This window comes from Amblyomma maculatum, chromosome 7 (genome assembly GCF_055883805.1).
Source record: "Amblyomma maculatum isolate TAMU_Amacu chromosome 7, ASM5588380v1, whole genome shotgun sequence".
NCBI lineage: Eukaryota > Metazoa > Arthropoda > Arachnida > Ixodida > Ixodidae > Amblyomma > Amblyomma maculatum.
Window position 1 is genome coordinate 36,211,411 of NC_139350.1, and position 26,160 is coordinate 36,237,570.

At 48.0% G+C, this 26,160-nt stretch overlaps 1 protein-coding gene across 1 annotated transcript in view; it reads right to left on the minus strand.

Moving 5' to 3' along the window:
* LOC146182982 (uncharacterized) overlaps positions 1-26,160 on the minus strand; it is a 109,964-nt gene that overhangs the window by 78,505 nt on the left and 5,299 nt on the right. The window contains exon 3 of the mRNA XM_084608316.1: positions 6,725-6,781. Coding sequence (XP_084464442.1) covers positions 6,725-6,781 — 57 coding nt within the window. The remainder of the gene's footprint in view (positions 1-6,724; positions 6,782-26,160) is intronic.

Sequence of the window (26,160 nt, forward strand, 5' to 3'; positions counted from 1 at the left end):
ATCATATCGCATCGCAAATGATGCTTATATTTCTGCCGTTACAAATGCTAAAAAATGTTTTTCACTAAGACTTTACCGGATATGCTGATAGCAAATCCTAGAAAAGTTTGGAAAGTTTGCTAATCCGGCAGACAGGTCTAAAATCACTCTAACAAGCTCCGACGACGAACCTATTCCTGACAGTGAATGCTGATCAATATTAAAACATGTTTTCTCCAGTTTCTTCAATAAATCTCTGTTTAGCTACTTATCTTTTTTGTCGCGCTTATAATTATCTACCAATATACCCTATCACTATCAACCCCGATGGGATCGCCAAAATTATTGATGGCCTGAAACCTTTTTCAGCAGCCGGAACTGACTGCATAAACTCAGTTTTTAAAAAGAACAAGATTATATTCTTCTATTATTCTGTCTAAAGTATTCCAGCAATCTCTTGAGCATAGTACAATGCCGGCAGACTGGAAAATAGGGAAAGTGATTCCAGTACATAAATCTGGAAACAAACATTCACCTAATAATTATCGCCCTATTTCAATTGCCAGTATCCCCTGTAAGGTTCTCGAATATATCATTTTTTTTTCACACATAGTAAACTTTTTAGAATCTAACTCGTTTTTCAACGTGCACAACATGGTGTTCGCAAGTCTATTCGTGCGAAACACAACTTGTCCTTTTTACCCACAGGCTGCATACAATTCTTCATCGTCATTCAACTGCAGATTGCCTCTTTTTAAATTTCTCTAAGGCGTTTGATAAGGTTTGTCACCGGCTTCTGTTACTAAAATTGCGCACAATAGGACTTGACACGAATGTACTGAAATTGCTTGAACGCTTTCTAACAAAACGTCAGCAGTTCGTAGCAGCTACTAACTAAGCTTACACCCCGTCCTTTCTGGTAATCCGCAAGGTACCGTGCTTGGGCCCTTACTCTTCTTAATATTCAATAATGACCTGCCTGATACTGTTACCTCATCAATTCATGTATTTGCCGATGATTGTGTCCTTTTCCGTGAAATAATAACTGATGATGACGTACGCGCAATGCAAACTGATATTAACAATATCTCTTCCTGGTGCAATGCATAGGAAATGACACTAAATTTTAACAAATGTAAATTCTTACAAGTGTCAAGGTCGACTGGCAACTTACCTGCATATCAACTTAACAAAGTTGCTCTCGAATCAGTAACGTCATACAAGTACCTAGGCATTCACATCACATCTAACCTTAGCTGAGAACGCACGTCGAATTTATTGTCAACAAAGCTAACCGCCTGTTAGGCTACTTAAAACGGAACTTTCCCTCAGCCCCTGCTAACACAAAAGCTTCTTTTCTACAAAACCATTGTTCGTTCGCAACTCGAATACGCATCGTCAGTTTGGGATCCATGCACTAATGATCTTATTAACCAGCTAGAAATGACTCAGATCAACGCAGCTTCATTCAACTTCTCCAGCTATCATCGCACTGCCAGCGTATCAACAATGAAATCTAATCTCAACCTGTTAACTCTCGCAACTCGTCGAAAGCTCGCACGTATATGCCTGTTTCATAAGATATTTTATTATGATGACATACGCAATAAACTGCTCATTCCACCTTCTTATAAATCATCTCACATAGACCACATTCACAAAGTGGGCATAACTGCATGCAATGGTAGAAGTTTCCTTGACTCATTTATACCCCGCACATCGAAAGACTGGAATCGCCTTCTCACTCCTATTGCAACCATCACTAATTTTTCAATATTCCAGGTTGCCGTGCGCAATGTCTGCCATGCAAATTTTTGTTTGTACTGTATAATTTGTGCTTTAATTTTCCAGTGTTCACCTCGGAGTACCGTGAATTTAAACATTTCCGCCAAAATACTGTTTACATATTGTTTAATGATATCTTCTAAATACATTGTTTGAGTGCGAAATAATACTTGTGCAGTATTACGCAATTCTTAACTATGCTGACATCTTTTTTTTATTGTATACTTTTTATGCTGTGCATATTTTGTATTCTTGTACTCCACCTACTCGACTCTGTAATGTTCTTACCCTGAGGATAACAATAAACAAAAAATAAAAAATAAAAAGTCCCTCTAAGCCGATCTCGCTTCAGTATAAATCCTTCCAAACGAATCCGCCTTCAGAAGTAATATGAACTGTATCTTTCAGCAAGACATCCAAAGAAGAGTTTTCCTATTATACAAAACAAAGTGTCTTGCGAAATGTCCTGTTCATTTCATTGGTCTTTTAGGTGGCACTTATAGCTTTGGATTACATGGCACTTCCTTCAGTTACTGCGTTTCTGCGATAATATACGACACAACGATTATCTTCTTCTGTTCAGCATTATTAGCTTTTTTTCAGCATTGCCGCGCCCAAATTTCTTATGTCAACTGAGACAACTAGAGCTTTTCAATATTGTTTACAGCTTAATTAGCACGAATGGTATTAATTAGTAGTCGCTCGCGACGGTTGTAATGGCCAAGTTACGTCTGCCAATATATAATAATAATAATAATAATCTTTATTCAGTATAGTTAAAACAACATACACAAAAAGGAAGCGCGAAAGCCACAAGTGGGCTTGTGCGGCGACAACCGGCAGCCGCGGCAATCTGGGCGCTACATCAGAACTCCATCAGAGGCAAAAAAACGAAATGAAACAAGAAAAATAAACCCAGAGAAACATTTGGCACAACACATTATCAAAAAGTGCACTGATAACATCAGTACATATTAAAGGTTCTCTAACGCTGGAACAGTAACTCTCAGTGTTTTGCAGGTGGCCAAAGAAAATACATCGTACAGTAGTTCGCTGAAGATACCTGGAACATAATAGCGTCTTGTTGCTTTACCGTAGTGAGTGCGCACTCTCGCTTCAAGATAACGAGGAACACGTCTCAACGGTACCGGTTTCGTGTTTTTGTGCTCGTATGCACTGCTCCAAAAATATTTTAGTACTAAAATTAGTTTAAAAAGATTGTCAAAAGAAGGCAAACTGGCTGTTCTAAAAACACTGTTGAGCAAATTCTCCTGTGGCATGTAGAGGACGCTTGTAGCTATGTTTTTAAAATCCTATTAACTCGACATCTCCATGTGAAAGAGCAGTTAAAAAAACAACACATACCATATATTAAAACACTATACCCCAGAGCCTAGGCGATTAATTTTCTGTTAGAAAAAGGCATTATGTTTTTGAAATTAGGCAACATACATGCAACACTTCTAAGCCTCTTACAAATGTGGGTGAACTGAGTATTCCATGTCAGATGACTGTCTATGTGCATACCAAGATACTTAACCGACTGGGCGCTAGCTATAGGTTGACAAGAACACAAAGAGCAATATGAGGGGTGTAAATATATGAAACCTACACTTGGTACATCATTTTGCGGGTTACGAAAACAGACAAGTCTGGATTTGGTGCTAATTATTAGTATTGAGTTTGAGGCATAGCACTGACTAAATTTAATAGCGTCCTCCTAAAGATTAGCCAGGGAACATGAAAACTCAGGGTTGCTTGATACTAGTTCATTCGTTATTACAGCGCAAAGGTGGCACATAACAAGGGGAGGACACAACAGCACGACACAACAGTGCTGTTGTGTCCTCCTCTTGTTCTGTTCCGTCTTTGCACTGTAATAATGAATGTATGTAACCAACTCGCCCAAAATGTTGTATTATTGATAATAGTAAAGTGTCATCGGCGTAAAGAAATAGGGTGCATGCTTTCACGTGGTCACAAATACCATTCACCTCCGTTGAACAACTCGCTTCTTTTATTCACTGTTGGCATATATTGTCTATCAAGGAAGCAAGAATCACGTTACTTTAATTCACCTTCTACACCAGAATCAGCACCAGAGATATTTCCACTGCTCGTGCAGAAATACTAGTGGGCAAACACTTCTGAGGCATCAAGTGCAATTTGGATTGAAGAATAAGAGTGACAGCCTAAGAGAACAGTTCAAACAAAACCAACTGCGACAGCCTTCTAAATCGACGTAGTAATTCCTGATCCCCTCATCCCAACTTGACATAACATTGATATGCAGCGTGCGATTGTCACAATATGTCTGCACACAATGTTAGCCTTTTTCGAATCACAGTGGTGAAACGTAACTCCTCGCTGATATTTACCCGCCGTTATCGAATGCGCACTGGAGCATTTGGGAATATACTTCATAACGTGGGAGGAAAAATTTATTAACCCCCTCCCAGACGCCGGTAGAGGGACACAATGCGACAATACTTAGTAGACACCATAGCGTCAAAGCGAAGAAAACATTCTTGAAGGTCTGGAGAATGAACTAGGGGACACTGCCATTCTGGGCTCCTTACTCCGTCAAATGAGCTAACCGGGAAAAGTTACCAAGTGGCAAGGTTCAAAGGATACGATCATAAAAGTGAATCAAAAACTGTATTCATCAAATGAAGTTTAGAAGGGTACCCCAAGACACAGTATATTTGAGATCGGCTAGGCAAACTGGTTCGGTGAGTTGGTTGAGAGTCATCTCTCTGAGACGGACGCTGGTCGCGGGTTCGACACATTAATAGAGACAGACAGACATTAAGTAATCTCACTTATCCAGCAGTGTAAGAAATTAACGTAATATAACACAAAATCACCCTCCATTGCTCTGGCGAAGCGAATATGGTTCACTGTAAAGTTCTGAAGTATCCTTTAGTTGTGCTTCGCCATGGTGGGGCAGTAGATAGGGATGCGGTATCGAGCCACGGCGGTCGCTTTTTAATGGAGGCGAAAAGCAAGGCGCGCCTGTTCTGTGCGATATCAGGCACTGTGAGTCGCGCACTACCCATGGGCTGCGCGTATGACATCGTATACGGCATGGACATGCGGGGATTTTTACCCCCAAGGTGCCTATATGATGAAGAGTATACGTGATCTATTAGAGAAGTTAAGTGATTAGTAAATAGACGAGAAGCAACGTCCATGAATGCTAGCATGAATCCAGAAATAGAGGTGGAAAACGGGAGCGCGTAACGCCGTTGTGTCAGCCACTTTTAGGATGTGGTCAGGATCCTTTCTCACATGATTAGTTACTTTCTTATAGCGAGAGTTACTTTGGCCATAGTCCCGCCATTTCGCGTGGGTCTCCGAAGAGCGAAGAAGGAAGAAAAAGAAAAAAATCAGGAAGAAGACAAAGAAGAGGAAGGAAAGAAGAAAAAAAGTAGACATGCTACTCGGTAGTTGGCAGAGGCGAACAACAACAGCGAGTTGTTATGGCAAAATGTTTGTTCTAACGTTGTTACGGTGGTAGGCGCCCGGAGTTAGACGTAGAGACGTTGTCTCACTACACACCAATGAGAATGGTTAACGACAAGAGGCAAGGGATGCTCATAGGTGAAGTTATTCCCCAAGCTGGAACCACATAGTAACTACGATGTCAAACGCATCTCTTTACTTTCAAGCCGAACCTAATCGAAGCCGTGTAGATTCCTCTCGCGTACCTGAAGCGTCAACCACAAGCTAAACCACGGTTAATGTTTCAAGATAATTTTGAGAGCACGTTTTTCCTTGAAAAAAATGCGGGCTGCCTCACGTTCACCCCAAAGAGGATAAAGACTTTTTGAGTGACTACAGCGAACTGACTTCAGCACACATCGGAGCTTGCAAAAATCCCCAATTGCCCTGTCAGCACCAATACCTTTACAATTTCTCCCCGTCGGAGTGGCACAGTGGTTACGGCTATCGAATTCTGTTCCCAACGATACTGGATCGCATCCCGTCCTTGGCGGCCGCTTTTGGGTGGGGCCGTAAACAAAGCCGCCCGTGCGCTGTACGATGTCAGTGTACGTTAAAGAACCCCAGGTGGTCGAAATTGCCGGAGTCCTCCACTGCGGCGTCTCTCATAGCTCCAGTCGCTTTGGAAAATTACACCCCCAAACCAACCAAACCAACGAAACCAACCTTTACAATTTCGCCAAACCAATCGAAGCATTCACTTTCTGCTGTCGAAGGTATTGCCATCCGTGTTAGTTTCCTTAAGCTGCGACTTTGTGTGCATCTCCTGGAAAGTAATATTTTGTTCTCTAGTGCTCATATTCAATTAATTGTTTATAGTAATTAAAATAATGATTTGAAAACAATGTGCTTCCCTGGCCGAAATTTTGACTTTGCGTGCAAAGAACAGCCCGTGCTTGCTAATTTGAACTACCAGACACGTATGGAATGCAAAAGAAAACAATGACATTATTTTGACACTGTAGAATAAAGGCGTGCCCAAAACAACGTGGCGGCACGTGACACATGCCACTGCTCCTAAAGGGGAGAGGATATTCAGTTTTAAAATATACTGCCCCTCAGTGCTTCTGGTTGACGAATAATATTAGTACTCATCATCAAGTAAGTAGTGTTTATCTCCATACTTGTGGTCATTTCCGGGTGGAAAAATTACCCGCCGGAACCAAAGCAAATGAACCACTTAGGTTTTCGAGCATCAACACGGCTACAAGAAGCCAAGCGGTCGATTTTTGCCGGAAAAAACACTGTACGGCTCTCTCTTGAGTCTCTCGAAGACAAAATGGATGGTGATTAGTTGAGTGCACTATTTCTGCGGGAACACACGCTGCAGGTGCGGAAATAATTAGGCTACCAAATCGACAAAAACCTCACCTCTCATCGAAAACATCAGCGTTCGGCTAAGAATTGTTCGGCTGTTTCCGTATAAAGTCCGTGAAAAACCTCATGACAAGCTTACCAGCTCCAAAGTCGCCGCTCACGGCACCTGCCTCCAACGTCACTCTTTGATCTCCGACTGCACAGAAAACGTTTGAAGAACAACTTTCTTAGCAAGATTTATTGTTTACAATTGCGGAAACAAGGGCCAACCTTAAGCAAAGCCCTGTGCGAACTCTGCCAAAGCACTTCCCCTACACCCTCCCACGCCCCACTTTGTCCGTAGAACTCGTTTCTTTATATTTGCCTTTTCATCGTTCATCTTTTTTCTGGGGGACGCCTTATATTTAAACAGAATTGTTCCCACAGTTCAATAACTTGGCCTGTGTGTTTCAACGGCTGAAACCTGAAGGAAACCTGCCAATAGTTCATCGTCATCATCATCATCATCAGCCTGACTATACCCACTGCAGGGTGAAGGCATCTCCCATATTTCTCCAATTAACCCGGTTCTGTGCTAGCTGCATCCACTTCACCCCTGCGAACTTCTTAACCTCATCCGTCCACCTAACTTTCTGCCGCCCCCCGCTACGCTTTCTTTCCCTTGGATTCCAGTTCGTTACCCTAAGCGACCGTCGGTTATCCTCTCTTCGCACTACAAGTCCTGCCCATGCCCATTTCTTCTTCTTGAATTCCACTAGAATGTCAGTAACTTTAGTTATTTCTCTAACCCAATCTGCACGCTTCCTATCTCTTAGTAATTAGTGCGAATAATTAGCGCACGCCAGAAGTACCCACCACGCCTCCGCCGTAGGCTATGCCTGGATCATAGACCGCTAACATTACAGGCCGCTGATACGGTCTATAAACACATACACAAAGAGCTTATCAATGAAAAGAAAAATAAGTTTTGTTGCATTTCGAGACAACTTCAGTTAGAAGGTTGCGTGCACGAGCAAAGCGCAAATATTGGCTATCTGTTTGATTTATTCCTTTATAAAAAATGGACCAATTTTTAGAGACATGAATAGAGGTGACACCAAATCGACACGCACTATAGCTATGCCAATTAAATCGCAGCAACCTGCTCCTCCCAATGAAAGGACCAAAGCGTTCTAGAAGGCACTTTGAAACACTAAAGTGCGATGAAGCGAAAGCCATTATTGCGCGGAGGATAGAAAGCCTCACTTCGGCATCTCTATCTCCCTCTCTTTTTTCACTCCCATCTTCCTTCCTTCCTTTGCGGCGTAGTACATGTGTCCGCGGAAAATTGTGAAAAAAACTGCGCCTTTTTTATCCTTTAAATCCATGTCAAATGCCGCTGATGCAAGGCGTACTAACGCCTCCTAGACATCTGGGTCTGCTTCTGTTTTCTGTGCGGTGCGGTGTTCGAGGAAGGGGCAAATGAAAGGCGCCGCACGGACGCCTGAATCGGACGCAACGCGGGGTCAGCCTCGTGTATGCATGAATCTCCTGGAGACCTCGTGACCTGTCGTCGCTCACCCCTTGTCGAACACAGCCAGCATTTTATTGAACGCATGAAATTCACCGGCGTTGTATAATTTGTTTACAGGAAAGGAAAGGCGCAGTATGTGTCACTCGCGGAATCCCGCTATCATCCTCACTGTAGGCAAGGAGAAATATGAACAGCGCTTCACGATCCGTGGCGTCCTTCCTGGGTACATCAATTTATGCATGTATATGTCTCCCGGAATTTTGATGTGTGATCAAAGTGAGGGCTCGATGCTGGTGTAACTGTCTATTGCGGAATGCGACCTTGGTAAAGTGCTCGAAGTACTTACATCCAATGAAGGAAAAAAAAAATCCGTGCCGTGGTGCAGTTGGTAAAGCGCTGGGCTGCGAATCCAAGGCATGGAGGTTCGACTCCAGGGGGGATAAGGCTTATTATTTGCCTTTATCTCTCGCTCTCGAATGCCTGACTCCTCTCCTGTCAGCCTTCTGTCGACAGCGATGAGGCATAAAGGCCTTCGCCTTAATGAAGTGCTCATTTCGTAACGAACATCGTACAGAGCTATCTCTCTACCTATGGAACGGCATCGGTAAACTTCATTGCTTTGCTACAAGGGCCTTGAATATTAAACCGGGAGCAACCCACACGCTCGCACATACGCATTACTATAGATGGTGCAGCGGCAGGCAACTTGTGTGAGGCCATTTTTGCCGACATAAAGAGCATTCGCCTTCCAGCTCTTGTGACATCGCGAGCAAATAATGCAGGCATCCGAGGGAAAAAAAGTATCAACGTCGCTCATTTCATGAAGTTATCAGAGTGCGCGTCTTTATTTTATAATGCACCAGGTACCATAGGTACAACAATGACAAGAAATATGTCTTGCTCTTCAAAGAAAAATTGTGAAAGCCATTTTTACACAAAGTGAAAGATAGTGACTTGCGCTAAACAGTGAATGAACAAAACCTGTTGAATAAGAAAATTACAGTAAGCTATAAACATAAAATAAGTATTACTTAAATATACAACTCAAAAAACATGCGAAATAAAATCTTGCAACAATTAAATGTAAACGGCTTCACTGAAACAATAACGTGGTTTATACGCTGCTCTTGGCATTACGTATTTCTTCGCTGCTGAACAACAGTGCCTCGGCTGCGGACTAGTGTGACCTGTTTGGCGCACCACTTTCTTCACAAACATAGCCAAAGGTTCATGGGAGAAATATTACGGTTGCCAATATGAGGTGACCCTGCTAAAGTCATGTTAGAGGCCGTGCAATGCTTGCTAGTCTGGGTCGGGTTAGTTAAGGCCCACTAAGAAAAGTAGGCTTTTTCTTGCACTTGTTCTGTTTTGTTTCTCCTTGAAAACGTTTACTCAACAGCTGTAAATGTTGCACTTGTGTCTTCCTTTTGTTTGACAAATCATCTTGCTTGGAGGAACGGTGCTACAGAGAAGACATATACGGCAATGGGTTGACATAAAGAATATTAATTTTTCTTCAGCCTAGAACAGGGGAGGAAGAGATTTCAAAATAAAATCAAATCATACTTCAACGTAATGCCGGACTCCGCAAATCAAACCTCCCTTTCCGAGGTAATCACACTACTGCAAGAAATTTTGTCCAAAGTCACGCCCATGCATAAAGAAACAATAGTAGGTAACGCAATCGTTTACTGAAAGATAACATTCATTGAATTATGTCCGGCAATTTGATTCTGGTTTCATAAATACAATAGTTTCATTCGACCCAAGCTAATTATTCGAGCGGTCCAGTAATTATAGAATCACAGACCAAGCTCCTGCGCTCCTCGAAAAGGAGAACTGTTTTTGAATTTCATGGCAGGTTGTTGTTTTCTTTTTTCTAAGCTGTGGGCTCTATGGATACTTGCACCGTTGAGCATGCAGAAATTAAAGTAACAGTCATTATTCAAAGGACGCATAGCAAGGAGCTTAAAGTGACACAAAGAACTCAACTGAGACGGGCACCGGGCAGACAGCACAGAAATGTTTCGTGTCCCCCCCTCCCTCTTCCTTCCTACCTCGCGTAGCTACGGAGAGAGAGTACCACGTAGCCGTTCCAGTGTGCCACAAAATAAGGTGGAAACTACACCACATCCGGAGGCGTCCAAAGCGGTTTCTGTGAAGCTCGGTTTACCCTTTGCGGCCGTCATTATGGGAGTTGAACATGCTAACATGTTGCTTCAAATAGCACGCGGCTAATGCCTCTTTGAATGCCGAAAAGAAGGATGGGTGGGGGATGAGAGAAAATGGTGGAGGGGGGAGGATTTGAGGGCGCTCTCAGTGCAGATTGGCGCCCGCGTCTTGCTGGCGCTCTGAGAAACAGCACTGGTCGCCCACTCCATTGGGAAGTGGCGCGACCTTTGAATGCGCGGCGCGCCACGGGCCCTAAGGATAAGTGGCGTAGGGCCCTACATCTCCCCCCCCCCCTCAGCGTCCGACTCGGGCTCTGCCAACAGCCGGGCCTTGTCTGTGTCCGAGCACAGGTCAGCGTAAAATATGGAGGCTTGTCGCCTGGCTCTGGCGGGATGCCATCTCAGCTGGTCCGTGTGACGGGAGAAACAGCAGGCATGGCGGGACTGTTAAGGCTGGTCGCTCTCCGACAGCGGCCACATCTTCAGGGTCACAGCGCAGCTGGGCTCGGCCAGGGTTACGCCTGGCAGCGGCCCTGAGCTGCTACTCTACATCGCTGTCGATCCCTTGCCACGTGGCGCCGTGCTGGATGCACCGGGACCCCTTTGCAGCAGGCGTTTCCGCCCCGGGCACACCTGGCTTCCTGAGGCCCGTACTCCAGGCAGGCAGCGGGCTCAAATCCAGACTCGTTGAAGACGGCCAGCATGGCCGCGCTGGTCACAATGATGGGCCTTAAACCACTACAAACTAGTGGGGTACCCCCTGTTTAAGTGGCCCCTCCTTGAACCATGCGCTGGGTGCGGTTTCCCGCCCCAGCGGCGGTGTTCATCAGGCTGCTGCAAAATCTTACCAGAATGCATTCTGCCAGAAGCAAAGACGTTAGACAAAGTCGTGCACTACCTTGGCCTTAGGTTACAGCTTCGGTTGCGAACCGAGTTGTTACCTGTGCGCCTTACTTTGGGGGAGATCGCTGCATCGCCTTGAGCTTCCCCGGCTTCGCAGTTATCGTCCTTGCGAAGGTGGTAAGCTTTCAAGTCTGCGACGTGCACCGGACCAGCGGTTTCACCGCTCGCCAACAACCGCAGCTGGTAAGTGAGTGGCGTAGTCCGTGCCGTAACTTCGAACGGTTATTCTAGTGGCGAAAGCCAGTTCGGACAGCCGTGCGTCCCAATCTCTGTGCTGCTCGGTCGTCGCGACCAGCATACTCTTAACATTCCGATTCACTCTCTAGGTTATGTTGCTCTGAGCATGGTAGGAAATCGTTTTCCTGTGGCGGATTTGAAGCGCCCGACAGGAATCAACAAAGACTTTGCTTGTGAAATACGAAGCATTGTCTGTAATCAGGTTGGAAGGGAAACCGAAACGAGTGAATGTCTCCAACAGTTTCTCCCAGATCCGTTCTGACACAAGCTTTCTAAGGGGGAAAACCTCAACTCACTTTGAATAGTGGTCCGTTATTACCAGGATATATTGGTTTCCGCGCGCGGAGCGAGGGAGGAGTCCCATGATATCGCACGCGACTACTTGCCGCGGATAGTTGCTAACTACCGGCTTCATCATGCCAGCGGGTTTCCCCGTCTGAGGCTTGGCTACCTAGCAAACAGGACATGTACGGGAATAACCCAGCACATCATTTCTCATACCTGGCCAGGTCGCGACACGGCATAACTTGTCTCAGGTCTTACTGCCGCTGCAATGGCCTGCCAGTGCTGAGTCATGAAATTACCGGAGAAATCGTTTCCGCAACTTTCCCGGGACCACGCCTCGGAAAGGGGATGCAATCGCCTCTTCCTCGTCAAGTTGGGGGATGTAGCGGAGCAGTAAGCCATCATCGCCAATAGAAACGCCTCGTACTTGTCCTCAGCGTTCCCGGTGCAAGCTGCACTATTCTCAAGCTCTCAGCACCCGCTGGCATAGACCGTCTTCTTTCTGGGCCTCAATTAGCTCTTCCCTACTGACCGCTACTCCCCAAGACAGATTTCTCTCTCCCTCGCTTCTTTGCAGGCGAGTAGTCGCCGCCAAAAGCTGCTGCGCCTTCTCTCTCTCGCAGTACAGCGCGGTACCTCTGTCCGCCTCCTCTCTCTCTTTACGCAGGGCGCCACTCTCGTGTCCGTCCTCTCCTCCTCTCCAATAGCGGCGACGCCGCTTTCAGCAATTCTGGACGGCGCCTCTGCTGCGCTTCCGCCAGCTTTCCACGGTGCGCGCGATAAAGCATCGGCCACCTTATTCATGCTGCCGCGGCGGTACTCAATGGCATATGCGTAACGTTGCAACGTCAGCGCCCATCTCGCGAGTCTGCCTGCGGGGTTTCTCAGCCTCTTTAACCACGAAAGTGCCTGGTGATCTGTCTGCACGGCGAAACCCGCTCCGTCTAGGTACATGTCGAACTTTGACAATGCGAACATTATCGCCAGGCATTCCTTTTCGGTCACGGAGTAATTCCGCTCCGCCGATTGGAGCGTGCGGCTAGCGAACGCGACAGGGCGCAGCTTGCCCTTGTGTTCCTGCAAAAAAACAGCTCCTACACCGGCATTACTAGCATCTGTCTGCAAGACAAACTGTTTGTTAAGGTCGGGGAGGCGCAAACTAGCGGTATTCGCTATCGCGCGAGCCAAGGCAACAAAAGCGTCGTTCTGTTCCTTGTCCCACACCCACTTCGAGCCTTTCCGCAACAGCTGGTTCAACGGACCAGCGAGCTCTGAACAATAAGGATGAATTGTCTGTAGAAAGCAACCATTCCCAAAAACTTCTGCAAGCTTTTCACTTCCGTCTGGCAGGGGTAGTTCAGAATTGCCTGCAGTTTGTCATCGTTCGATCTCAGAGCGCCATCATCAACAACAAATCCCAAGAGGTTCACTCTCTTTGATACCAATTGCACTTTCTTTGGGTTGATCGTTATACCCGCACGTCTCATTATTTCAAGGACGGAATTCAGGTGAATGAGATGCTCTTCGAATGACTGTGAGAATATCACGACGTCATCGAGGTACGTCATCGCGTAGTTGAACCTTGCACCCACCAGCACGATCTCCATCAATCGCATGAACGTGCTCGGTGCATTAGACAAACCAAACATGAGTAGAGGAAATTCGAAGAGCCCGCGGTAACAGGTGAATGCGGTTTTCTGAATGTCACCTTCCGCCACCTCAATCTGCATGTACCCTCTGCTTACATCCAGGACTGTGAAGAACCTTGCGTTCCCTAACGCGTACATCACAGCCTCGATCGACTAGAAAGGGTACGCAACAGCAGGCGTCAGTGAGTTGAGCTTTCGATAATCAACACACAGCCTGACCGAACCATCTTTCTTTGGCGATAGAACCACTGGGGACACCCAGGGACTTTGTGAGGGTCTCACCGCGCCAGTATCAATCATCTCGTCAAGGGCACTGTCGAGAAGCTGTCTATATGCGCGCTTAACGGCCGCGGGTTACATCTGAAAGGGCGCGCATCACCCGCTTCGATCTCGCGCAGAAGCAAGTCGGTTCAGCCTGGTTTCTCTGTGAAGCAATCCGAAAACGGGAGTAAAGTTTCCACACGCCTTCGGCACTGACTACTGGTGCCTGAGAAGGACGCGATAATTCTTCTAATGGGCTACCATTCAGTGTCGCGCGGAAGCCGTCTTTCACACAAGCGTGGACGCTCGCCCGTTGGGCGACGCATTCCTGTTTGGGTGCTCTAACAAAGGGAATGAGGGGGTGAAGGGACTGTTGCGATAGCCGTTCTCCCCTATGTCGAGCACAGTGCCTTCGCTCGAAAGAAAATCTCTTCCCAGAATAACTGGTATGGCTAAGCCGGGCAGATAGACGAAGCGATGCCTCCGCTTTCTGCCGTCAAAACGCAGGACCAGACGCACCGCTCCCTCCGCTTTTGCCGTCCCTGCTGCTAAGCTCCAAGGGGTTTCGGCTGGCCTGACACGGATGTTACGAATACGGCAGGCCTCGAACACATTGTCACCGACCAGTGACAGTGTTGAGCCCGTGTCAACGAGTGCCGAGGAGCTTTGGCCAGCTAACCGCACTAGCATAAAAGGGCTCGAGCGCGACAACATTCCTTGCGCTCTATAGGCGAGGGGGACAAAAGCCTCTGCGCCGCCGGTGCGGTCGCCCGGTGACGCGGCGTGGGAGTACATTTCCCATTTTACGCCTTGGTTACCACGAAATTCTCCCTCCGACGGCGACAGGCTGGTGCTACCAATTATCGCCTCTGGCGGTCCGCGTTTCCCTGCATACGCCTTGCTTGACACTCACGTGCCACGTCGCCCGGCTCGTTGCAATTCCAGCAAAGCCGATCGTTCCCTGCCGCGCGGTCGGGGGATGCCGCGTTCCACGAAGCGGTTGGGAACGTCTTTCCCCTCTCTCCGCGCCTATGCGGACGTCGCTGGCGAGCCCAGCTCGACGCCGCTGCTCGAACGCGTACGGATCAAGAGCGCGAGGAATCACGGAGCCTTCCGCTGGCATTTCCTGCCCTACCGTCAATACGTCGGCGCCTCTGGCACGTGGCGCGGAGTCTTGGCCTCTGGCCCAGGCGCATCGCGGCTCTAGCGATTCGGCTGGCCTGGGGGGTGGCTGGTAGCGCAATTCAGCGAGTAAATTCGCCTGCACTACCTTCGCTTCCTGTACTAGGGCCTCGAGGTTTGCGAAACCACGACCCCGCAAATACGGCTTGAAGCGCGGATGGCATTGCCTGATCACGCGCGCGACTTGTTCAAGATCTATTGCCGTGGGATCTGCCCTTTTGTAGAGCTCCTGCATTGCGCGAACATACTCGAGGAGGCTCTCCTCTTGGTGCTGTGTGCGCAACTCTAGCTCCTCAAGCATCCGGCGCTCGGAATCGGGCGGCAAGAACTCGGCGCTGAAGCGATCTGTGAAGTCTGCCATCGACTGGAAGACCGGCTGACAGCGTCTCCATCGCGCCGAGCTCTCAACAAGTGCCACGGGAATTACCTGCCCTAGCACCACGTCGTCTGGTGAACCCAGTGCCGTCTGATAATCCTCGAGTTCTTGCAAGAACTCGCGGATTGACTTCACGTCCGTGTAGCCGGAAAAGGAGGGAACCTCTACATTTATCCGCGGACGCGAGACTGTCGCCGCAGCTGCGGCTTTGTTGGCGCTTGCCACTGAACCGAGCTGACGGGTGAACACAGACAATATTTCGTTCATCTGCCTCATTAGGGTGGCCGCATCGGTAACCCGCGCAGACTACCGCGTCCTTTACATCACTTCCGAACGCACTGGCGTCCAAAGCGGCGGCCCTATCTGGCACGTCTTTTCTCGGAGGCATTGCACTCAAGATCTAAGGCCGGCCGGGAGCCGCCGAGCAACTGCACGCGCATGACTACCACCTAGCCCGCTTCAGGAGGCTATTCACAAAGGCTAATGGCGGCGATAACACTTCATAAAACATATGCAAAAAATAAAAAATTCAAAAACAAACCGCCCGACTGTGAAAAAAACAGATATATCCCAAAACAAAATTACGACACTATACAAACACTACTATACTACACTCCGCGTCATCTGCACACTCGCTAACCCTGAAGTCAAAATGGCGTCGCGCCTATCATACAAAGAACCGGCCCGTTGTGAGCCTTGCCGGACGCTTCCACGTCGGCAGAGAAATCGTCCACACGGGTGCTAATTGAGCCTTAGTTGGGTGCCAGTTGTGGGCGATTTCTCTGCCCGAGGGATGCGCAAGACAAATACACAGCTGGCCGTGCAACAAACATCTTTATCCCACTCCAACAGGGGGTCGTGCAAAGCGGTACGGGGTCGTCGTCCAGGAGCGAAGGGTCGTCGTGGCAGCGAACAGCAAGCGCGTCCAGGTGTGAAGAGAGCGAAACGGCGGCGCGCGCCTTCCTTTATAGACCGTTTTCGCGGCGTGGAGGAAAATAGCCTCGAACCGGAACGCGCTGCGCGGCTCCTCCTGTCTCGTATGTGGGGCCGTGGGGATAGCAGCGGGGGCGGCAGGGCATTCTACAGAGAAAGGGCACACGTTGCAGTATTTTGCACACAGAGTGTCTTGAATAGCCGCAAAGTATATAAGCCGATTAGCTGATGTGAGTGATGTGCTTTCTTTCCCTGTTCTTTCTTCTTTAGCCCCTGTCTTTCCTTCATTTCCCTGATCGTTTCATTTCCGCCGCCCGCAGTTTAGCTGCTAAGAGCTGCCGCGGTTAACGCAATCTTTTTTGTTTTACTCAGTTGTTTGCGTTAACAAAAAAAAAACAACCAAAAGGAGATGATTAACAGAACATAAAAGATTAACAGCGGTGGTATGCGCGTGGGTTGCTCTACACTGTTTCACTTGCAACTCACTCAATTGGGGGAAGACGAGCAGCTTCTGAATTTCAAGCCCCAACCGAAAATGTTTCGCTTTGGCAGCCTTTCGTGCGAGTTCCAAACACTGTGTTTTCAGAGTAGGGACCGGAAAAACTAAATACCCGTTCAACAGCGGCAGACTTTGGGCAACAAGCGGATGATATTCCTTGCGGCAAATATTTACGAGATGCCGCCAGGTAAAGAAGAACTATTTCGATTCAGTCACCTGAGGTTAATGCAAGTATGAAAGAACCTGTCCCACTTGAAGACAACGATATACTAATATATTGGTTGTCAACTTATTTAGTGAAGCAGCGCTAAAATATATTTTTTGAAAACACGTATCTCGTATGATTTTGCTGCCGATAATAAATGAAAATATGATCATAGGAATAGCAGCGATTGCTTGCAGCAAGCAAACCTTGCGATGAAAAATGGACTATATAATTGTTGACAAAAGCAACTTTCGATGAGGTCATTATGGGACATAATTTAAGGTCCATATTCCATAGGTATCATCTGTCCATTTTATCTTGTATTTTAATGTCAGCATGACGGCAGCGTCAGACAAACACAACTAACGCCCAGTCAGAGAAATTGCAGGATAGCAGCTTCCGCTGTTGGCAAGTCATCGCCACTCACCGCACATACCGGCAAACAGGTGGTTGAGTCATGTAGGCTATGCTGAAATCAGATTGCCTAGTAGTGGACGCTTGAACACCCTGCCTGATTGTCACCCAACAAAAGTAGCCAGGGTAGAGTAAATGGATCCGAAATGGATAATGCATACTTAAGAATAGAACCCCAGTGGAGGTGTGGGAACTTGCGCAGTAGCCGCTCAAGCAGTAAAGAGTATATGAAAGATCGGTTGACCCAACACATCTAGCGCGATTAGCATTGCTCCTAAACGTGACATGAAACGGCTACATTAGCTTTCTTTCTTTCCTTACTGTTACGGTAAGCCGTCTCTAGGAATCATTTAAGAATAAAAAGTAGATCGAAAGCTGCCATCACTACCAGTGGTGCGCCGCCGCCTCTCTGTGCCACATAAAAGTTACACACTATGTAATCAGGCTTGTAGCCTTCAGCCGACCTGATCAGGAGCATAATTTTTTTGTCATTTCTGACCGAATGGCTTCGCAGCTACTGAAAACTTTTTTTTTTAAGCTAGGTACTTTCTGAAAGCAAAAATTTGCACGCGAAAGCTCCAGAATGCCGATTTCCGCTACTTGTCGCCTGTTCCGCGGATGGGACCCCACGTACCAGCGTGGCGGTTGTTCACAACTCGGCCGCTAGATGGCGCCACATACGCAAATAGAGTGTAGTCTTGGAAGTTATCATAAACGTATTAGTCTGCAGATGGGGCCCTTGATGAAAAGAGAAATGGAACTTCGACAAAACGTAAACGCAAAATTAAACGACGATCAAATAGCGCAGATAGCAGCAGACATAGAGGAAGCAATAGAGAAAAGCCCCATGGATGACGGGGATTATGAACAGGTAGAACTACTCATAAGGAGGAAAATTAAGGAGGGGAAAGTAGCAAACCGCTGGAATGGAAAGAGTAAGCCACAGAGCTGGTGGAATAAGGAAATCAGGGAAGCTATTGAACAGCGACGGGCTGCTTCAAGGGAACACCGAGTGGCAAAGAAAGCACAGGTATCCAAGGAGGACATCGACCAAAAATGGGAATCATATCGACAAAAAAAAAATTGAGGTGCAGGCCCTCGTCCAATGTAAAATAAGGCAGTCCAGCGATCGCTGGATGGGTAACATACACGATGCCTCTAGAGGCGGAGCAAGAAATTTCTGGAACCATATAAGCTGGCTAGGGAAGAAGAATCAAACAAAGCAGGATCGGATTAAAGATAACGAGGGAAATTGTTTAAAGGGAGACAACGCAGTGAACTAGATTACATCAGTTATAGCCGAGTCATTTAAGAGCGACGATAGGGTAATCTCCGCAAATCAGGAAGCAACACACGGTAGCAGAATACAAAGCAGCTTAGAACTGACCAATCTACACTGGGAGAAGGCAGAAAAAAATATTCCCAAAAACAGATCTACCGGAATAGGTGGAATTCCAATCAAGCTGATTATTGAACCTGGCCCAAAAAGTTAGGAAACGTTGTTAAAAGCTCTGGAAACAGTCATAACGAATAAGCAAATTCCGGACAGCTGGCGGCAGAGAAAATTAATTTGATTTATAAAGGGGAAGGAGAAAAGATGCACATAAAATCCTACAGGCCGATTACCATAACATCTGTTATGTACAGGTTGGCCATGCAGGCGGTGAAATTAAAGGTGCAAGCATGGGTAGAAAGTAACAAGATACCTGGAGAACTTCAGAACGGCTTTAGAAATGGTATGCGCTTAGATGATAGCCTGTTCGTGTTTACCCAATGCATCGAAATATCTAGAGTGGAAAATAGACCTTTGTATTTGGCCTTCCTAGATATAAACGGGGCTTACGACAACGTAAGCAGGGAGCTCCTGTGGAACATATTATGAGATATTAGAGTTCCTACAGGAAATATACCGGGATAACAAAGTAGAAATTATATGGGAATGGATAAGAAGTAAGGAAGATGTCAAAGATGCAAAGGATTAAAACAAGGCTGTCCTCTATCACCGCTGCTGTTCATGCTTTATATGATAAGCCTGTAACGGAGGATACAAGACAGTAACCTAGGTTTTAAACTGTCATATAGATTAGGTGGAAAGGCGATAGAGCAGCGCCTCTCTGGTTTGATGTATGGAGACGATATTGTGCTGCTAGCCGAGAGTCTGGAAGAATTGCAAACTGTAGTTCAGTATTGCGGAGACGAAGGGGACGCTCTAGGCTTCAGGTTTAGCGCAGTTAAGTCGGGTCTGATGATTTTCAACGGCTCAATTGATCAAGGTCTTAAAATACAAGGCCATGAAATACCTAGAGTAGCAGAATATACATATTGCGGGACAGCACTTGCACAAACGTCTGTTCTTTTTTCAGAACCAGCTGACACACAGCGCCACAGCGCGCGACGCTCCGAGCAGCAGTCAGCGATAATGATGATGATCTATACAGATGAAAGAGGTGAAAGTTCACGCGCTGCGCTCACACAAATCCTCCCGACAAGAGAGCGGCCACCCTGGTCGCTGATTACAGGGACGAGGAACGACGGGCATAAGGCTTCATGCGCGAGACGTGCACGATCTCTTCGGAGCGACGACGTCGATCTGCGACGGTGTGCGAGGGAATAACGCGATAGTTCACCGGAGACGTTTGTTGGAGTATTGTATAAGGGCCAATGTAACGATGGAGGAACTTCTCACACAGGCCAGGAATGCGGATTGGCGTCCACAGGAGAACTTCATCACCGGGGTAAAAGGAGGGAGTTCGATGGCGTTGATCATACAGGGCTTTGCGTTCTTGTTGAGCATCTTCAGTGTTCAAACGGGCAAGTTGGCGACACTGGGCCATACGAGTGGCAAACTCTTCGCCCAGAGATTCAGACGTAGAGGGAGCAGAGAAGAAAGTAGTGTCGAATATTGTCGATGGTTGGCGGCCATAAACTAAAGAGAAAGGGATATAACCACTAGTGCGCTGAACAGCGGAATTATAGGCGCAGGTGACGAAATGTAAAATGTTGTCCCAGCTCCGGTGATCAGGAGCGATATACATGGATATCATGTCGGACAAAGTGCGAAGAAAGCGCTCGATGAGTCCGTTGGTCTTAGGGTGGTAGCTAGAAGAAGTCTTATGGACGGTGTTGGCTGCGCGCAGTACTTCCTCAAGGACTTGAGAAAGAAATGTCTTTCCACGGTCGCTTATGAGAATACGAGGAGCACCATGACGCAAAACTATCGCACGCAGGAAAAAATCGGCGACTTCAGAGGCGGCACCGGAGCGAAGAGGTGCGGTTTCAGCGTACCGCGTTAGATGGTCGATGGCAGTGACAACAAAACGGTTGCCGTCTGACGTCAAAGGGAGAAGACCAAACAAGTCAATGGCGACCGCATCAAGAAGCACAGATGAGCAAGGTAGATGTTGCAGTAGGCCAGCAGGAGGGGATGTTGAACGCTTGCGATGCTGGCAAGACGGACATGATGAAATGTATTTGGCGACGCTGGCAGAAAGCCCAGGCCAGAAGTAGCGGCTCTTGATACGGTCGTAAGTTTTAAAGTGGCCTAAATGTTCAGCGGTGGGGTAGTCGTGGTAAGCCTTAATAATTTTAAAATGAAGGGAGCAAGGGGCAACGGGTACCCAGCGTTGACCCGTAGGGTGATAAACGTCGCGGTAAAGTGTTCCATGGTGAAATCGGAACCGACGAAGCTGACGGCGCAAGCGACTGTTTGGGACAACTGATTCTCCACGGAGGCCAGCGATAATTGTGCGGCAGTAAGGGTCAGTCAGCTGCAGGGACGAGAAATCAGCATTGTTCTCGAGTGGAGCTATAGCGATGGGTGCCACATTCAGGTGGCCAGCCGAAGGCTGACTCGAATTACAGGAGGGAGAGGAGACCGTATGTGGGGCCGCGTCAGTCGGTATCAATGGGCAGAGAGAGAGGGCGTCAGCGTCGAGCTGTTTTCGCCCAGATTTATAAGTGATGGTGAAGGTGTATTCTTGAAGACGTAGTACCCAGCGACCCAGTCGACCCGATAAGTTCTTCAGCGATGACAGCCAACAGAGTGCGTGATGGTCTGTGACAATGGTGAAGGGGCGGCCATACAAATAAGGTCGAAATTTTTGAACCGACCAAACGACGGCAAAGCACTCTTGCTCCGTAATAGTATAGTTACGCTCAGCTGCAGTAAGCGTACGACTGGCGTATGCGACGACTTGCTCTTCAGACACTGCGTTGCGTTGCAAGAGAACCGCGCCAATACCGTGGCCATTGGCGTCTGTGTGAAGTATGGTGTGTACGTCAGCGTCGAAATGGCGAAGCACATAAGTGGAAGTGAGTGCCTGCTTGAAAGCTTTGAAGGCGTCTTCACATTCAGTGGACCAGGTGTAAAAAACTTGGGAAGATACGAGCTTGTGTAACGGGGCCGCAATTGTCGCAAAGTTCCGAATAAAACGGCGGAAGTAGGAGGCTAAGCCAAGGAAGCTGCGAATATCTTTCTGACGTTGGGGCCGAGGAAAATTAAAGACAGCCGCAATTTTTTCGCTATCAGGCTGGGTTCCTGCCTTACTGACGACATGGCCGAGTACTTTGATGGTCTTACTGGCAAAGTGGCATTTGATGGTATTCATCTGAAGCCCCGCCTGGCAAGGGACGTGAGGACTTCAGTGAGATGCTGTAAGTGCTGAGCGAAGTTTGACGAGAAGACAATGATGTCGTCGAAGTAACATAGGCATGTTTTCCATTTCATGCCGCGAAGCACTGTATCAATCATGCGCTAAAATGTGGCCGGCGCATTGCAGAGTCCGAAAGGCATCACGTTAAATTCGTAGATACCGTCGGCGGTAGAAACGGCAGTCTTGTCCTTGTCTGCATCGTGCATAGGAATTTGCCAGTATCCCGAGCGGAGGTTGAGACTGGAGAAATACTCAGCGCCGTGGAGACAGTCTAATGCTTCATCAATACGAGGCAAAGGGTAAACATCCTTGTGCCTGATCTTGTTAAATGTCCGGTAATCCACGCAGAAGTGGACTGAGCCATCTTTTTTTTTTCGAACGAGAACCACAGGTGAGGTCCAAGAGCTCGTGGATGGCCGGATGACATTTCGAGTAAGCATGTCAGCAACTTGCTCCTCAATGACGTTGCGTTCTGCTGCTGAAACGCGATACGGCCGTCGTCGAACAATAGCAGAGCCGTCCGGCTCTATGCGTGAGGTGACGGAGGTCTTCCCCAACGCTGAGGCGCACACATCAAAAGACTCTCGGTGCCGCAAGAGGACGTCTAGCAGAGCTGTATACTGCTCGGATGTAAGGTCAGGGCTGATGGCGGCAGCGAGCGCAGAGGATGTCGGAAATGAGGGGCTTGGCAGCAGGCGGTGGTGCGCTGGAAAGGGTGTGAGGGGAACGGGATCGCCGTCAAAAGTAAACCCAACTGTGGCTCCTCTGGGCAGTAAGCATGGCTGGAGAGTTGTATTGAGGGCCGCAACCACCGCGCAACCACGGGTGAAGGAGGTGAGGCACGAGGCAAGAGCTAGGCCGTCGGAGGTCCACCGAGGTGCGGGCATAACGAACGCCTCGCCATCGAGAGGGTAGTCCAATGCCACAATGATCAGGTGCTCCCGTCCTGGAGGCAAAACGAAATCACCTGCTGCGAACACGTGTGGTGGTAAACAATCAAATCTGTAATATATCGGGGTCCGCAAGATGAATAAGGCGCTCACGGCAAGAGATGAGGGCGGACGACGACGATAAGAAATCCCACCTTAAGATCATGAGATGAACGCACGTGGGGAGCACAATAAATTCAATATGATGCCGCTGGTTATCGATGAAGACACGTGCTGTGCATTGGCCGGTGGGTTTAATAAACGTTCCATTAGCTCCACGAAGTGGCGGACCGATGTATGGCGTTAGAACTTTGCGCAGATGAGAACACAGAGAAATGCATGACGGAATAAGCGGCGCCGGTGTCAATGAGGGTCTCAACGTACAATCCTTCAACAATCACTACTAACATATTCGACGGTCGCCCAGGAGGAATTGTAGATTTCGAACTCAAAGCAGCTTACCTTCCAAAAACTGCTTCAGTTACTTATAGGTTGGAAGGGTTGCGAGGCAGGACGAAGCGGTGACGTGCGGCGAAAAGGCGAAGGAAATCGGCGTCGGGAAGGACGCGAGGGCCGTGAAACATCGGTGGAATTCGGAGGAGAGGAAGAACGCCCGTAAAAATCTGAGTAGGGCAGTGTAGAATCATCAGGCTGGCGCACGCGGGCACGTTCAAACGGAGCATAACCCCGTTGCTCATCTTGCTGGCGGCGGCGACAGACACGGGCAATGTGGCCATGTATCCCACAATAGTAGCACACAGGGCGGGAGGGGCGCCAGGCTGTAACAGGACGGTGCACTGTAGGATATGGTGCCATGGCAGTGACGTGACCGCACACGGGTGCCGAACAAGTCGGGGAAGCCGGGGTGGGTTGACGTGAAGTAATCTCGGCATACGTTGGCAAAGGATGTTGGGAGGCGATGGGAGGCGGCGAGGTAGGTTGGGAGGCAATGTGAGGTGGGGCAGGTGCCACAATGCAGTTTAAATTCGTCAGTTCATCTTTGATGATGCTGCGCAAATTCACCGTTGCTGGCGGAAGAGTTAGAGATACAGCAAAGGGGTTGGTGAGGCCGTAGAGCTCCTCTCGGATCATGGTGCGTATTAGGGACCGCAAATTTACATCTATGAGGGAGCCGCCATCACTGGGGTATTGCATGAGGCGGCACAGCTGTAGCTGGGCCAGACGTTGACATGTGGATGTGATGTCAGACACGGACGACGAATTTTTAACCACGAAGGCATTGAAAGCAGCAATGTTGATGCTCTTAATTAAGTGCTGAACACGCTCAGATTTAGGCACAGCAGCGTCGACACGGCGACAAGGGCCAGAACGTCCTCGATATACGACGTATAGGACTCGCCGGGCTCCTGGAGACGAGCTTCAAGTTTTTTCTTTGCCTGCTCTGAGCGACCAGCCGGAGTGCCGAAAATTTTCTTTAGCTGGTCCGTCAATGTAGGCCAGTCAGCGATGGCATCCTCATGATTGAGGAACTAGGTTTTGGCGACGTCAGCCAAGTAGAAGACGACGTTGAGCAGTTTATGAGCGTCATCGCAGCGGTTAAATGTACTGACCCTGTTGTAGTTGTCGACCCAGTCGTCGACATCTTCACCGCGAAGGCCAGCAAAGATTTGGGGATAGCGCTGGCGGCTGGTGACTGTCCAGGCAGGGGCAGCCGCAGTAGGAGCAGGAGACGCAGGGGGTGAGCGAGCACCGTTGCCCTCATCCATAGCCCAGGGCCGTTGACGCAAGCGAAGGCCTGAACGGAGCTCCAGGTAGAACGGTAGGTGGGGAATACGAATCGCACCTCCGCCACTTGTGGAACAGCACTTGCACAAACGTCTGCTCTTTTCCAGAACAAGCTGGCACACAGCGCGCGACGCTCCGAGCAGCAGTCAGTGATGATGATGATGGCGATGGTCACGCGCTGCGCTCACAATATATATATATATATATCTGTGTGTGTGTGTGTGTGTGTGTGTGTGTGTGTGTGTGTGTGTGTGTGTGTGTGTGTGTGTGTGTGTGTGTGTGTGTGTGTGTGTTTTGTGTAGACAGCCGGAGCCTCGAACATGCGTTTATAGGTTGGTGGAATGGATTTTTTTTTGGGGGGGTGGGGGGATGTCCTTTAGCGAACTTTGTACAAATATTTCCCGTTAAACTCCCATGGAATTCGGTTCTTGGTTGTAGAAATTTATGACAGTGTTTCGTACGATACGAGACAGTGTCATGATACAAAACACTGTCATAAACAAAATAGCCTCGGTGGAAGCGGGGCACAACTTCTGTAGTGAAAACAACCATCGTTCTAAAGTTGCCTCGTAATTGTTGAGCTCAATGTCGCTGCAACGCGCTTTGCCGAGCGAAACCAGTTCAACGAGTATTTGGGTACATGATTCGCTCTGTTTCCCACGACGTTCTTTTAAAGACCGTCCTAGTCATTCCAGCCACAAGTTAGAGCAGCGGAAGAAGCTTCAGCGCTATCGAATTCAGGACCCTGATTCAAGCCGTCCCTGGCTGGGCCTCTAGCCATGAGGGTCTCTAGCCTATGGCTCAATCCGGGGTCGATCTCACATTTTCGGCTCATGCATACCTGTATTAGTGACTGCAAAATGTTGATTGCACTCATTTCCGCTCGCACAATAACGTCGTCGTATTCATCTTGATATGGCGACCATTCCGAGGACGACTTCACGGTCGAATCGTCAGTTTTAGGCGGGAATCAGCACATGTGCCAATGTACCGCCTAACCTGATTTCAAGATGATCATGTCAGAACAAACTTACTAGGATCGAACTGTTCGAACAAAACTATAATCGCATTAACCCAGCAAATATTGCAGTTGCTTTGCTCAACGAAACGTTCCTCTCTATTGTATCATCATTTCTGTTGCGTATTCAACTCATGTCGCTCCAGGAAAATGTATTGGCCCGTTTTGCTGGAATGAACGCGATCAGCTTTAAATCTGCTGGCTGTATGCCTTCATGTCGTGCTTACCTTCTGGAATTTATTTGCAAGTACCTTGTCATTTCAGAAACAGGTTCTCTGCTTCCGCTGTCTGGCAAGATTAATTAATACGGGAATCGTCATCTTTGTTGACATGAGGTTCCCTGATTAGAGTCAATAACACTTATTTGACTGAGCATCTGAGCAAACTGTGCATTGTATTATGTCAACGTCAACAGGAAGGGAGCTAATTTGACCATCTCGAAGAAGGGATTCTTGTTGGAAACATCGCTGGACTGTTTTGCTTCGACTCATTCATGTAGCTGTGCTCTCACGGCTGTTCGAATTAACAAGAGTGGGTTTCTTATTGCAGTCGACTGGAAGCCATTTGTTCTCGAGGCTCCTTCCATGAATTACAAAGCAAGA